Below are 13,958 nucleotides of genomic sequence, written 5' to 3' on the forward strand. Positions count from 1 at the left end.
TTTAGATGATTTTACAACCTCCAGGTTAACAACAGAGAACATGGAGGCAGAAAAGGCATTTTAGTAATCCAAGGATTAAAAGTAAACTGTGTCCATCTTAGTTTTTAATGAATTTAAAGTTATCTTTTGCACTGTCACACTTATTGCATGTTATCAGTATTGGTTGCTAGTATCAAGCATTAAATTATAGAACACACATAGCTCATATACTGCAGATTGTTATTTTGTAAGAGAAGTTTCATATATTTGAATTCAATTAATTTTAAGTTAAGAAAGCAAACACACATGAATTCAAATTTACAGGGCCTTCAAATCTGATTCCAAACACGTGTGTCTCAAGGAATTCAGCATTGGTTTTAAAACTTTCCTTAGCAGCACATGCTGGGTAATTTCACTCTTTGTATAACCTGCTGCCTGTTGTTTCGGTTTCTTGGTGTTGTACATATGCATATTAGCACCTCTGAAGATGTTTAACACACAATCTTTAACCTGCCACTACAGAGATTGTGGTATAGAGGCCACACAACCAAGGCAACTAGATTCAAGTAATAAAGTAATATGTAGATCTGTATCCATCTGTCCATTCATATTCATCCAAAATGTCCTCTGGAAACTCCTAACAGCATCTTAGCAGCCTTCGTCTTCACAAGACAAGCTTCATGCACCAGTTTGTCTTCTTATTTTGTTTGACATATTTTACTTCTTTCATATGTGTGTGTTTATTGTTAGAACTATTAATATTATTTCTATGACTAGGTGGGCTTTATCGACTACGTTGTCCACCCTCTGTGGGAGACATGGGCAGACTTGGTGCACCCTGACGCCCAGGACATCCTGGACACACTGGAGGACAACAGGGAGTGGTATCAGAGCATGATCCCCCGCAGCCCGTCGCCCACCAGCCCCGAGGAGCACCATGTGGAGGTGATGCCAGGAGGAGGAGCTGTGGGATCAGGAGGGCCTGTCCCTTCAGGAGGAGGGGACAAGTTCCAGTTTGAACTCACTCTGGAGGAAGAAGAGGGTGAAGAGGAGGTGGAGTCTGACCTGGAGAGCCCCTTAGAGGGGGAGTCCCAGTCGGGTGGGGAGCAGCACTGGGACTCTTCCTCTCCGTCTTTGTCCCCAGACCCTCGCAGCAACAGCAGGTACCGCCCCCCTTCGCCTCACCCGTCTCGGACCCTGAATCGGGCTGCCTTATCGGTGCGGAGCCCCCACAGGACGCTGGCCTCCCCAGGTCGGGATGGCGCCGACAGAGACAGAGAACTGAGCCAGGAGGGCGACGGGGTGGCGTGCCTACGTATGGGGACGTAACAACCAGCACAACCTGCCCCGCCTGACAGACACGAGTGCTGAATAATTGACAGACGGAGGCAGGGCAGGCCTTTACTGTAAAATCACTACAGTCCCTTTACACTGGAGACACCCGCTCTGGAGAACAGAGGGACGTTTCCCCTCTGTTTTATTTTATATTTTAACAAGAAGAATCCTTTCAGCCTCTCTTTGGGTGCCTGATTGAACTTTGTGTCGCATCCTGCTTTGTTGTAGCTTGAGTTTAGAGTGTCCCTGACAAGGACTGCTGCAATTTAACTGGGAAGACGAGTGGAGCCAAGCCGAGATACTCTAACAAGAACGAAAGGTAAAGGAAATGTCTTCCTCCAAAATAACTGTTTATGACATTCAGATAATGAGAATGAGGATCGCTGTGGTCTGACAGGGTCTTGAAATTATTTTGCACCGTAGTTTTGATTTAGGACACGAAATTACTGAGTCCGGCTGGAATAAGTGAGTATGATTTCTTTATTTGAGAATAATGTGACAGATGAATAATTTTACCAAATACAGGATGCAGTTGAGAGACAATTGATGGACCTAAACCTCAGGGTATGAAGATTACATGAATCTAATGTAGCACGGATGTAGTGGGTAACCCTCACCTGACCTTTCACCCCAAACTGTCTTTCCTGTTTGATTTACCTCCAAAGCAGAGACAACTGAGACTTTGTTAAACCTGCGTGTCTTTTCACTTAATTAAGCCCTTTAATAGAACATTTGGCAACTTAAGCAATTAAATATGATGTATTTAAACCAGCTTGTAGCACCACAGCGATTAAACACTGAAGCAGACTGGGCCCCAGTCTCACATGTTGAAAGTACAAAAGACACCACCTGTATAATTAGTTTAGGCTTCTTTTTTTCTTTTTTACCTGAGATGATTTCAAATGGTGTCACTGTTTTGGGGTTTTGAACAGTTCTATGTTGTACGTTTGCTGGTCTTGTCTGTGTTTATGTGCTTAAAAAGCGTTGTTTATCAGGGTGCCTCCGGTCCGCAGTAGCACTTTACCGTCTCTGCCCTTCAGCTCTTCTATTCAGTCAGACAAAGGGCTTCGTCCACTGTCGGCCTACTGATCATACAGAACCCGTACAGGACGTCTGACTCGAGGTACCAGAAGGCAGAGCAGGAAAGTCACCGGTAATATTTTACTGCAAAGTTCTCTGAAATGATCCCTGTTCCTCCTGATACAAAGTGCCCCATCCAGCCAGGATTTAAGCCTTTCTGAATCTCTGAACCTCTACATTAATATGATGTGGGCAAAACATGTGAGAACACACTATTCATTTAAGGATATCTCTGGTGTTATTCTATATTTTTCTTGTTAAAAACAAATTCCGTGAAAAGCTTTTAGTGCATCACTCAATACTTTCCGACTTTTAAATCTTTTAAAACTTGTCACAAATATATTCATTATTATTTATTTTAATTTTAAAAAGGGAATTGTAGTTTTTAATCAAACGTGCCTCTTAACAGGAGTTATCGACTACTTCAGCTGTGGATTAATACACATTTGTTAAGTTATGTATTTACAGCAGCAGGAAAGTATAGGCGGGATTGATCTAAATCAAACTACAGTGGACGTATTCATAACGAAAGAATGTCTCAGTGCAACAGTGGCTTTTTAATATTTATTGTACAATGGCGGTGTATGACAGAGGAATTAGCTGCTTCACAGAAATACTTTGATCAGTTCACTGTGGGTTTTCATGTCTTTTCATGGGCTTTGTTTAACAGTAAGAAAAATATGGAATATCACCAGTTATCCTTTCATTGGGACATGACGTTATATCCTCATGTTGACAAGAAAAGCTCTTCCTCGCTCAAACCTCAAATGAATCCGAGCCCGATTGTTCCTTTTCTACAACTACTAGAACAGTTTTAATCAACATATTACACAAAACTTTAACTTCAGCCACAAGTGAAAGACCCGTTTGTTATTTGAAATGATCTTATAATTCCAAGTAAGTCACCATGGTGTTTCTTTCCTGCCCTGCCGATAGGATCTGTTGTAGAGATCAGAAGTTGCTGAATCAGATCAAACTAACCAGATTGTATTCCATCAGGTTTTATCTGACAGTGCTCGACTGGGATTACTGTGTACCACAAGTGTTGAAAACACACAAACACCTGCCAGCCTACGATGCTGTACATTTTTACACGAGATTTTAACCTGATGATTGTATCAAAGTCAATGACTTGATAGCGTTAGTTTTTACAAATGATGTGTTTCCAGTGTTTAAAGCAGACAGTTTATTAGTTTTTGTGCAGCTCACATTTGTTCAGCCCTTTCCTAATCAGACAGCTGATAATTGAGAATGTGTGTAGCTTCAGGAGTCCACGTTCAGTCTAGAGCAGTGTTTGTCGCCGTCACTGAGGTAGAAAGACCAGGAAGTAAACAAGCACTACACAAAGATATGACGCACTTCCTGGTCAGGCAATCGTAGAAAATACCAGTCTCAGTATTTCATTAACTCAGCTAGTAAGCTTTACTGATCAGCCTTACATGTGATAGAAGTGGTTGGAGCTTAATGTAAGAGGACCATTATGCTGTTTTTAACATGCCAAGCCTCACGGCATCGCTTGATCTCAAAAGCAAGAAAACTGCTCATTTCTAGGCTTTAAAAAAAAACATGAATCTCAAAGATTGAGAATATATAAACATACATTTCTCATGACGGCAGCAATATTCTGCGTCTGTCCATATACACATTCTTAGTGTGTTTCCCTTTAAAACAAGCTACATGTAAGAAATGAATGTCAAGTTTCTGTGTTTTCCTGATTACTCACTTTATTTAGCGTACAGTGTTAAAATCCCTCAAAACTCCACAATGAAAATACCATGTAAACCTCAGCAGAAATTAGTGTGGATCAAATGTTCTGGTTATTCAGACTTCGCATACAGCGCCATCATAGGTCAAAGTTTATACTTGCACACAAGAAATGTCAAAATCTAGTGGGCAGATTGCCATGAGAACGGATGACAGCTTTATATTTTCTGATGCTCGGCGGCCTTTTTCTTTAGCATCATCCCGACAAACCTGTTTTACATTAAATACATGTGTAATCATGAAGATTGCATCCTAGCTTGGATTTAAACTATTGGTATCTTTCTGAAAAGTATTTTTTTAGTACTCCGACATTGTAATTTTAAAGAGTTGAGGTTGGACTTTTACAAAAAGTTGCTCTGTAGTTCTGTAATCATCCATTAAACTTCCTTTCCAAGCTTTAGATCTCATTATCGAAGGTCTCTAAATATTTAAGTGTGCAATATAAACTTTTAGTCCACAAATAGTTAAAACTTTGACTGCAATGGATAAAGAAGCTCAGACAGACTTTGGCACTGGTTAATATTTTTTTAAATGTCAATTATTTCTCCTCTTATACAACTTCTGATTCTAAATATTTATTTTTAGGAAATAAGATACATTTATATTTAAATACCATTTTGTCTGTTAGCACTCCTGTAGCACAGGAAGTGTCTAACATGTCTTGTTAGCCCAGGCCATACTTTCATTGTAAAATTCTTCCATTTTGAAGCAAGAAAACGTGTCCCATTTTTTGGACGAACCATCATCATGGCATCTTCATCATGTGAATTTGAAACAATTGATTTCAGTCAGCTGAATGTAGTTTGTAGCTCGGTGATGAAAGGAGTTGCGGCATGTTAAAAACACAGCAGTGTGGGTCTTTACAGGAAGACATTCGTGCCAGACAGTGTTAAATGTAGTGACGAGCAGGAGAGTCCCTGCTCTCCCTCTGTTGGTGTGTCACACCGATACTGCCACCATTAATGTTCATGCCATCTGTTTTCTCAGCCTGTGTCGTGCAAAGTTCTATAAAGATATTTATTCTTCAAATGTGTCGGTCAAGACAAAGTACTGTAACATAGGATATTTGATTTTATGTTCTTGAGCCTAAAAATCAAGTATACTTTAAAAGTATACATATGCCACTCCAATGTTTTTGTCAAAGAAAATAACTTTTATTTTCTCATTCTAAGCCAAAAGACTTTTGAGAGTTCAGGGTGATTTAAGTGGAAAATGACAATAAATAATATGGAAATTTGTTCAGACTGGTTGTTTTTATTCCATTCGATCGACTCTATAGAAACAAAAAAGGTTCTTCAAATGGAAATAATGTCATTCAAAAACTACAGTAAGACGAGACTGATTTATTCCACTTTTAAATCTGATCCCAAGAGGCACATAAACAAGACATGTGTATGTGTTATTTGGTACATTATGTATGTTGTGAGTTTCTGTTTTCACACATGTTAAAGTTTTTGTTGTGTTCAGCAGAAGCTTCTGTTCAGTCTGACCGGCGCTCCAGAACAGACTGGAGGCTTCACTCCCTGAAGACACATCACAGTTTCAGTCCCGTTACAGTACACACAACTGACATTAACAGGGTAATAATAATAATAATAATAATAATAATAATTCACTTATACTGATCAAATCTGATATTTAGTGATGAAGCAGTCAGGTTGAGCAGTAATGGACACATATATAGGCTCAATTTATTATCTTATTTTTAATAAATAATTTCCTCTCACTTTCAGGCTTCATTTTTAACTTTTACCTTGGGAGAAGATTTACCAAAGTTCTTCACATGTATTTTCCAGCACCAATATCGCAGAACTCCCAAATTAGAGTCACAGTAGTAAGGAAAAACAGTCCTCACCTTGTAGAGCTGGCAAACAAAGTGGAAAAGAGACGACATCGCCTTGTCCTCATTCTCCTCTGTGTATTCCTGAAACAAACGGTTTATGATCCTTCAGATATGTCAAGTCCTCATTAATTGTGAATAGTTGTTCAAAGCTTCAGTTCTTGATGACATACACAAGCAGTGTACAGTTTAATCCCAAACTACATTTCCATGAATATGAGACTAGATAATCGTTTGACCTAAATATCATGGACATTTAGTTTTAGATATTTTGACGAGACTTCCTTCTTATTCAACCTGCACTTTTTCATCTCCAACTCACTGACATGAGATTATAATTGGGTTCAATATTCATACAATCAAAACTTCTATCTGCGGTTTACAGCGCTATGCAAACTTTTTTGGGTCCCATCACTTTTGCACAATACGTGCTATAAAATGGAACATTAGAATTTATTTTACAATATTGATCTCTACAATGTTTTCCCATTACAATAAAACAGTTCTACTCTGATGAGTCAGTAGAATTTGAACAACATGTAAACCTACTCGGACTTCATATTCAGGTTGTAACTACAATGTTTTGAACATTATAAACTAGTTCAAAAGTGTAATTTAGTCAAGAAAAGCAGAAGTGAGAACTTTTAATTACGGTCGGTCTTTGTAAAACTTTGGTATGTCGATCAATCGTAGTAAGTCCAGAGTGTTTTACCCCATTGAAGATGACCCAGGGCACGTGCGTGTGTGCCGGGTGCAGCGCTCTGGTCATGACAGCGTTGGTGTGCATCAGCTGGCGTCCCAGACCTCCCTTCAAACAGGAGTCAACACTCGACCAGGAGACGGAGGGAGCATACAGCTGGAGACACTGGGACAGAGCATCAACAACACGCATCCGTTAGATTAAAGAAACGGTCTTTTACACCTTTTATGTACACTGTCCCTAACCAAATAAACCAATAAATAAAATGTCAGTACTGCCTGAAATCCCTAAAAAGTTTTGACTGGAAATCCAGGAGTGAAGCAGAGGAGCTAAATGGAAAGTTTTTGTTGCAAAAAAAAAAAAAAAAAAAGACAGCAAAGTTTGACTTCAAGACAAATTTGTGTTCACAACTTATCTTTAAAACTAGAATTGTAGATGTATTGCCAATTTAGATTTTGCAGAGCTGATCTCTGATTAAAGAAAACATTTTAATAAAATGGGATGTTTTTTTAAAACTTGTCTGAACATCTAACTCTCTTGTGCAAATAAAAGAAAGGCTTCAGTTTATTTTGTAGGTACTCACAGGCGGGGCAGCGTCGAGAACATCTGCTGCTGACTCCATGCAGTAGATGATCTGAAATGCTGAGTGTCCCGTTAAATGGATGATACAGGCCTGAGGAACAGATGGATCAATCCAATGTCATCATGTTGCGTTTTATTAATCAAAAATGCGACAGAGCTACCGTGTAGGTGAGGAATGATTCAAACCTCAATCATGTTTCCTCTGCATTCAGGCTCTCCATGCTGGCAGGTGAAGGGAGAATATGGTGATGGGATTTCCTACAAGAAACGTGTCAACTTTTAGTAGACATGTGATGATATTCATTTATCTATCAACAGAGGATGTGGATCAGTGTACCTTAGCATTCCCGTAGGGGACCAAAGTGACAGTCATGATGTCCTGCAGCATCGTCCAGGTGGGGAAGAGTTGCTGGGTGATGAAGGCTCTGCAGGCCGGACACAAACTCTCATAGTACAGAATGACAGATACTGGAGGAACAGCCTGGTTTGGTCTGGTAGCATTCACCTCCATACACTGTTTCTGAACCTACATGAGAAAAAAACAAAAAAACATTGACATGTGTCAAATTAAATGTGTTAAATTAAGTTTGTAAAAGAGATACAGGTTGTGGCGAGCTAAGATGTATGAACCCTCAGCATCACACATTTGGTGAAAATAACATGACGCGTTCTTTTAGGACGAAAAGATTCAAGAAAGCAAAAAGTGAAGAAAAAAAAATCCTATTTCTAGGATAGAAATAAGTGAGATCCTGATGAAACTAATTAAATATACAATTACAACTATTTTTTAGTATATCATGAAGAGGAGTGCAAGTAAGATTGGACCAGATGTATCCAAGGGAAAAATGGATTGTTTAGGTTAAAAACAAAGAAGAGAAGATATTACTAAAAAGATTTAAAGACTGTTTAGATTCACTAATGCAGCTAAAACTACAGCTTCTACTTGCTTCTGTCTCATTTCATTGTAAATGGAGCTTTGTGGTGACAAGCATTTATTAAGACATCACTGCCAACGGGCATTTTATACACACAGTCTGTGTAAATGTTTCACTTTACATTTAAAAGTGAAACAAACCGTTCTGTTCTTTGCACTCAACTTTAAACTGATTAAGGGCTTGTGTGACTTGACCCAGAGCTGCTCTGCCTGTCACATGAGGAACCACTGGTGTTCAATTTCTGAGGCATGACTCTCATTTAAACACAGACAAAGATGATTTCATGTTTGGAACAACATCAATCATATGGTTCCATCTGCGTTAAATAATCAGTTTTCAGAGAATTTACTCTTTCCTCATACATACAGAACTGTATTCAATACTGACATAATAAGCGCATGAGATGACTGCTGTACATTTTCACTGAAAAGGCCTAGAATTCAATCAAAAGAGAAAACTAAATAAAAATAGAATAAAATATCTTTCAGTATTGGGCTGTTTATAGAGAATACATGCACGTCATACTTCTAAACATTAACAGCGTTTTAAGCAAATATGAGTGAATTACATCCCACTGAGAATAAAGTTATATAAAAGCATTTATTTCATTTATTTGCTACCACATTATCAAATACTATTTTGTTTGCGTTTACTATTAATGTGCATTTACCCTGGTAGAGGTTAAAAAAAAAAAAATAGACTCCTGTAAATAGATTCCATGCAGTGCGTTTATTCTACTCACATTGCATGCTATGGCTATCTCCAGGGATCGACACCACTGAGACGGCGGATAACGGCAGGCTGGTTTAGGGTGGGACATCCCGGAGCTTCTCCGATCAGTACAGAGGAGTAACAACACAGCCAACAGTCCTGACAGCTTCATGTTTGATCTCAGGAGTCCGCACAGTGACCGAAGAGAGATGACTGAAGCTGCTGCTCCTCTCAAGAGCCGTCCAATCAGCCTCATCATCAGCTGATTAACTCCAGGTGAGATTGAATGATGCTGCCTTCAGGGACCCTCGGAAAGCTCCGGCTTCTGGCTCCGTAAATAAGTAGAAAACGACAACAACTAATATCTGGCTGTTCAACGTTAGGGTTAGTTAGAGAAGTTTAATGTGAGAGAATGGCGTCTTAGTATTTTGTGATAAATATGCCTGATGATACACAACAAAAAACAGAATATTATGAGTGTATAACAACTGGCAATGGTGACGGAGCCTCCACATGAAGCACGCATACTGGTATTATGATGGTGATTAGCCTCCCTCTGGTGGTCACATGTGAGCAGAACAATTAAATAGTAAATAGTGTGGTTTTAAGGAAATAGTCACAAATGTCCAATCCAAATGTCCCTCCTGAAGCCTTAAATTGATGATGTGCTTACATTTTACAAGCTACACTAGAAAATACATTCAGGTTACAATGTGGGCACGAAACCCCGGGAACATATGTTTCAGCTTTTAAGGAGAAAATGATGAGCGAACCGTGAGAAACCCGTCAAGAGGCGCGGAAGAACATGCGCTTTTTAAACGTCACTGTACACGTGTTTCAGAGAAGTTTGCTCGCATATGTTTGCATTTTTTAAATGAACCAAATAAGTAACTTTCATTCCGTTAATTTAAGTTTGGCTGCTCAAAAAGCCACCAGGATGTGTTAGCGCTTACTCAAACTAGAAGGAGGAATACAAAATAACCCCCCAATTATTTTTTTTTGGGTGAGCAATATCCACTGGATGCAGACAATTCGGCTTCATCTCCAACACACTGCCTTCAGACGAAGCAGGTGTTTCTTCGGCGATGCTGCTGCAGGTTAAATGAGAAGGAACCCCGGCGGGCCAGGACCAGAAGGACCCGGAACCAGAACATGGCAGACAGCAGCTCGGCAAGCAGATGATTGACAAAGCATCATTTTCGGCTTTCAACATAATTATTATTCAGGTATCTCGAATTATGGAGAGCAGCTGTGTGTCTGGGAAGTCAGGGGCGTTTCCTCGCATCCATGGGAATGTTCTTTTAACGACCAGTTTCACTGCCTCTTGCCCAACAAACCGCATGATAATAATGGAGTATTTACTCACCATTAGCAGGTGGAATACGTAGTCTACATCGATGGCATCTTATCTAATGGATAATGGTTTCTCACCAACAGATTTTAACTGCATTCTGTGACAGGGGGACATCAAGACCTTGGTCTGAACTGGCTGGCTGGCTTCCACTTTTTAAGCACATGCTGCATTGAAAAGGTCTGAAGGTAAGACTTTTTACTCTACTTCATTTAACCGACAACTTTAGTTACTACTAGTTACTTTGCCAATTCGAAATTTGCAATGCAAATTGTATTTAACAAAAAAACAATATTTATTCTTCTTGGTTAGGACAAGCTACCCACCAGTGTAGATGACCTCATTAAAAGCAGCTCAACCTTTACCTGGTGCAAACACTAGTGGTGCTTACACATAAAGGCATCAATAATAATCCAATAATATCAAATGCATTATCCTGAATATATATGTGTACTAAAGTAAGTTGCTAAAGTAAATCTGAATGCAGGACTTGTAACAGGGCATTTCTTCACTGTAGTATTGTTACTTTTAATTTAGTAAAATATACTACCTCTACCGCTGCAGGTTGCACATCCTCGTTCTTAAGAATACAATTTCTCTGACACGCCATCTCTTTGACACTCTATTCAGACACTGCAGTTTACACATTGTAGCCCATATTGCGCTTTGTTAGTGGAAAAGGTGTTTAAGATGCTGTGTGTGGAGCTGCAGCTCTTCAAGGTGCTTAAGTAGATATTCTAAATGATGCACAGTAAATGCTAAAATCTAGGTGATACGATGTATAATAGAATACACAGTAAATCAATGGCGAAAACCACAGTGTTATATTGGATTATTTTGATTTAATTCTACCAGCTAAGTCCCATTGAGTTTGAAATCTGTTTTGCAACCCGAGACCTGGAGTATTATTACAACAGAGTACAGTAAATCAATGTGCAGTAAATCGGCTGGATGCTTGTAAATCCACCGTATGTGGTACTGTGGTGCAGCACATGATGTCTTAAGTCTTTGTAGTGTTTTGCTTTATATGTTGTAAATGGTATTTCTCGTGTGTACTTTTTACTTTGTTTATCTAGGCTTGCAGTTTTGATCCAACACCGCCTCTAACATGTTAAGTCTTAGAATAACACTTGCACAATTCATCAAACCGTCGTCATCTCAAATTTATTTGGGGATTCTGAAAGTGCATACATGAACAATGATATCCTGAAGTGGGTAAAGTCAGGTTTTACACCAACAAAAAATGTTTGAAACCATCATTTTTTTTTTCAGATATGACTCCTGAATGAAACACAAGCTATTTCAAAAAAGCTGAATGTAATTTCATAATCAATACATTAAATAAGCAGTTACACTAACAGTATTTCTCACAGCAGAAAGACGAGTCCATACAGCCACAATGGGGAAAAATAGAAGTCAGAGTTTCAGAAACATCAAGTACTATGTTGAAGGTGATGCAGAGACAAGTAGAGGTATTTGATCATATGCACAGACAAAGTGAAACAAAACGTACAAATGTTACATATTCCACCATGTTTATAGCATGGAAGAAAGTATATAGAGCAGAGCTCTGTGTGAAAGCAAATATCAGGTACTAAACAACCTCCTTCCTCTCAACCTTACCCAAAACCAAATCAAACCCTTCATAAACATAACCATCCGTATACTTACTAAACCTAACCTGTCTCCAACTCATTGACTAAACACGTACTAAACCCACCTGTACCTCTTACACTACCTTTAGTACACAACCAGTTCCTTTACACAACTCTATAACCCTAAACACAGACATTTCTGTATAACAACCGTTTCATCACACACAACATTGGTCTTGGCAAATTCTGCTAAAGACTCAAATTTGCATTCACTGCTAACTTTTTTTGACCATTTGGTGCGGACAGTTTTTGATCAATTTCTCCTACAATATCTGTGCCGGGCAAAACAGTATGATTAAACTAAGGCCAGTAAAACCACTTCGTTAAGGTTGGGGGAAGGATTGTCGTCATGGTTAAATTAAAAAAGAGCTAATTTTAGTTTTTGGTCTGAGACAAGTAGCAAACCCTATTCTCCAGTCTCAAAACCAAACATCTTACATGCCCATCCACTATCCCAGCTTCCACACGATACCCTCAGCTTCTCTACCCAGGTGGCTCTCTGCTTCCTGCCTTGTTGCTGAACACTGGCATTGATGTAAATCACATCCAATATGAACTTCATTCCTTAGTCGGAGGAACTGTGTAAACAAATACATTCCCCTTCAAAGAATTAAAGCTAGCATTATTACCACTGAAACCATCTCCATTTCATTACACCACATAACTTGACAAACGAGGGCATCTTCTTCTTTTTAACCGTACACAAGTCAGGCTCATTTAATCTTACGTGTCACAAATCCATTGTATCGAACGCAAAATACAGTAAACGTTCACGAGGTGCTCAGGAAGAAGACATCTTGTTGATTTTAAACCTCCCTGGTGGAGGTTTTATGGAGCATGTGCTAGTTAACCTCCAAATGAAGAAGGCAGAAATCTGTTGTTATAATATATATATATATATTTATATATATATATATATATATATATATATATATATATATAAAATTCTTTTTTTGTCTAGTCATAAACATTTGCAATGTTGAAAGATCGGCAGGCTAGCTTAGCAAGGTTCACTAGTATCTGGGTGTTTTTCTTTCAACATAACAGTATTCTTCATAACTGTGTATAAAGCAGTAAACAACAGTAAATGTATCCGGGTAATGGTTGTTAAAGCTACAGGTAATAGTAGGTTATGAATCATTAGTTGGACAAAAACTTGACTACTGTGATTGCAGCTGAAAGCACATCATGACACATTTGATGATATGAGACACCAATTATTCTCCTACAAAGCATTCATCTATTTGAAATGTGTTTTCTTAATCTCTGCACAATGATAACACAGTTATGTTACAAAGTGAGACAGTGACAAGAGAGAAAGACCAACCTTTGCTTATACAGTTAGCCTACAAAAAAAAGTCTGACTTAACAGAACTAAATACTATTACGTGTTCAGCTCATTAAAGAGACAGATTTTTTTTTTTAAACTCAAATCAGTGCTTTATCAGTGCTACAACATATCAATCTCATCAGCAACTTATCCATATTTAGCACCACCACCTTCAGCAACAGGGTGGATGTACATGAAGACAGTCATAGTATCTCCACCTCGCATGAGATACGTGTGTGCAAACACTGTGCTTTAAATCTAAACCTCTCAGAGAACTGGTGTCGTCTCTGTTGTTTGCTTGTGCACATATAAGCTGTACACCTTTTCTGTGTTCCTGCTTCAAAAATGAACCAGAATATGTTAAGTTTCTTTTCTTATAATTCACAATATTAAATACATTTATGTTTCAAGTTATGGACTTAAATAGGCTCCCCGGGCACCTGTCATTGGCAGCCCACTGCTCCCTATATACAGGGATGGGTCAAATGCAGAGGTCAAATTTCGTGTATGTGTATATGTATATGACAATAAAAAGGGTTTCTATTCTATCTATTTCTAAATTAAACACTTGATCAATCTTTTGAGTGTGCAAAAAAAAAGACATGTCCTAAATGACATGGGACAGTTTTTACATGCCAGATGTGCACCCAACATGCCTTACGTAATGACAGTAATTTAGGTGCATCCATTCATGTT

The 13,958-nt window shown here is 38.7% G+C and overlaps 2 protein-coding genes across 6 annotated transcripts in view; one reads left to right on the forward strand and one right to left on the reverse strand.

The window, feature by feature from the left end:
- LOC116390207 (cAMP-specific 3',5'-cyclic phosphodiesterase 4D) overlaps positions 1 to 5,396 on the forward strand; it is an 86,805-nt gene extending 81,409 nt beyond the window's left edge. For all 5 annotated transcript variants that reach the window (XM_031859616.1, XM_031859617.1, XM_031859615.1 and 2 more), the window contains one exon: positions 757 to 5,396. In XM_031859616.1, the coding sequence (XP_031715476.1) occupies positions 757 to 1,308 (552 nt within the window). In that variant the 3' untranslated portion in view covers positions 1,309 to 5,396. The remainder of the gene's footprint in view (positions 1 to 756) is intronic.
- Positions 4,454 to 10,362, reverse strand: LOC116390208 (gamma-interferon-inducible lysosomal thiol reductase). The gene is made up of 7 exons (XM_031859621.1): positions 8,958 to 10,362; positions 7,618 to 7,806; positions 7,467 to 7,538; positions 7,282 to 7,371; positions 6,711 to 6,863; positions 6,014 to 6,082; positions 4,454 to 5,681 (listed from the first exon to the last, which is right to left on the reverse strand). Exons 1-7 carry the CDS (start codon positions 9,183 to 9,185, stop codon positions 5,622 to 5,624), a joined length of 861 nt encoding a protein of 286 aa, XP_031715481.1. The 5' UTR covers positions 9,186 to 10,362; the 3' UTR covers positions 4,454 to 5,621.
- Between the last annotated feature and the right edge of the window lie 3,596 nt (positions 10,363 to 13,958).

The sequence above is a fragment of the Anarrhichthys ocellatus genome, unplaced genomic scaffold, assembly GCF_004355925.1.
Source record: "Anarrhichthys ocellatus isolate YVR2014 unplaced genomic scaffold, GSC_Weel_1.0 scaffold22, whole genome shotgun sequence".
Taxonomy (NCBI): domain Eukaryota; kingdom Metazoa; phylum Chordata; class Actinopteri; order Perciformes; family Anarhichadidae; genus Anarrhichthys; species Anarrhichthys ocellatus.

Bases quoted from the DNA above. Each gene is read 5' to 3' on its own strand.
- LOC116390208 (XM_031859621.1), bottom strand. From the start codon at position 9,185: ATGATGAGGCTGATTGGACGGCTCTTGAGAGGAGCAGCAGCTTCAGTC. The intron at 7,372-7,466 runs GTTTGAATCATT...TCTGTTCCTCAG, and splicing joins GCAGAGGAAACATGATTGAG to GCCTGTATCATCCATTTAAC. The intron at 6,864-7,281 runs GTGAGTACCTAC...GCTCTGTCCCAG, and splicing joins TTCTCGACGCTGCCCCGCCT to TGTCTCCAGCTGTATGCTCC.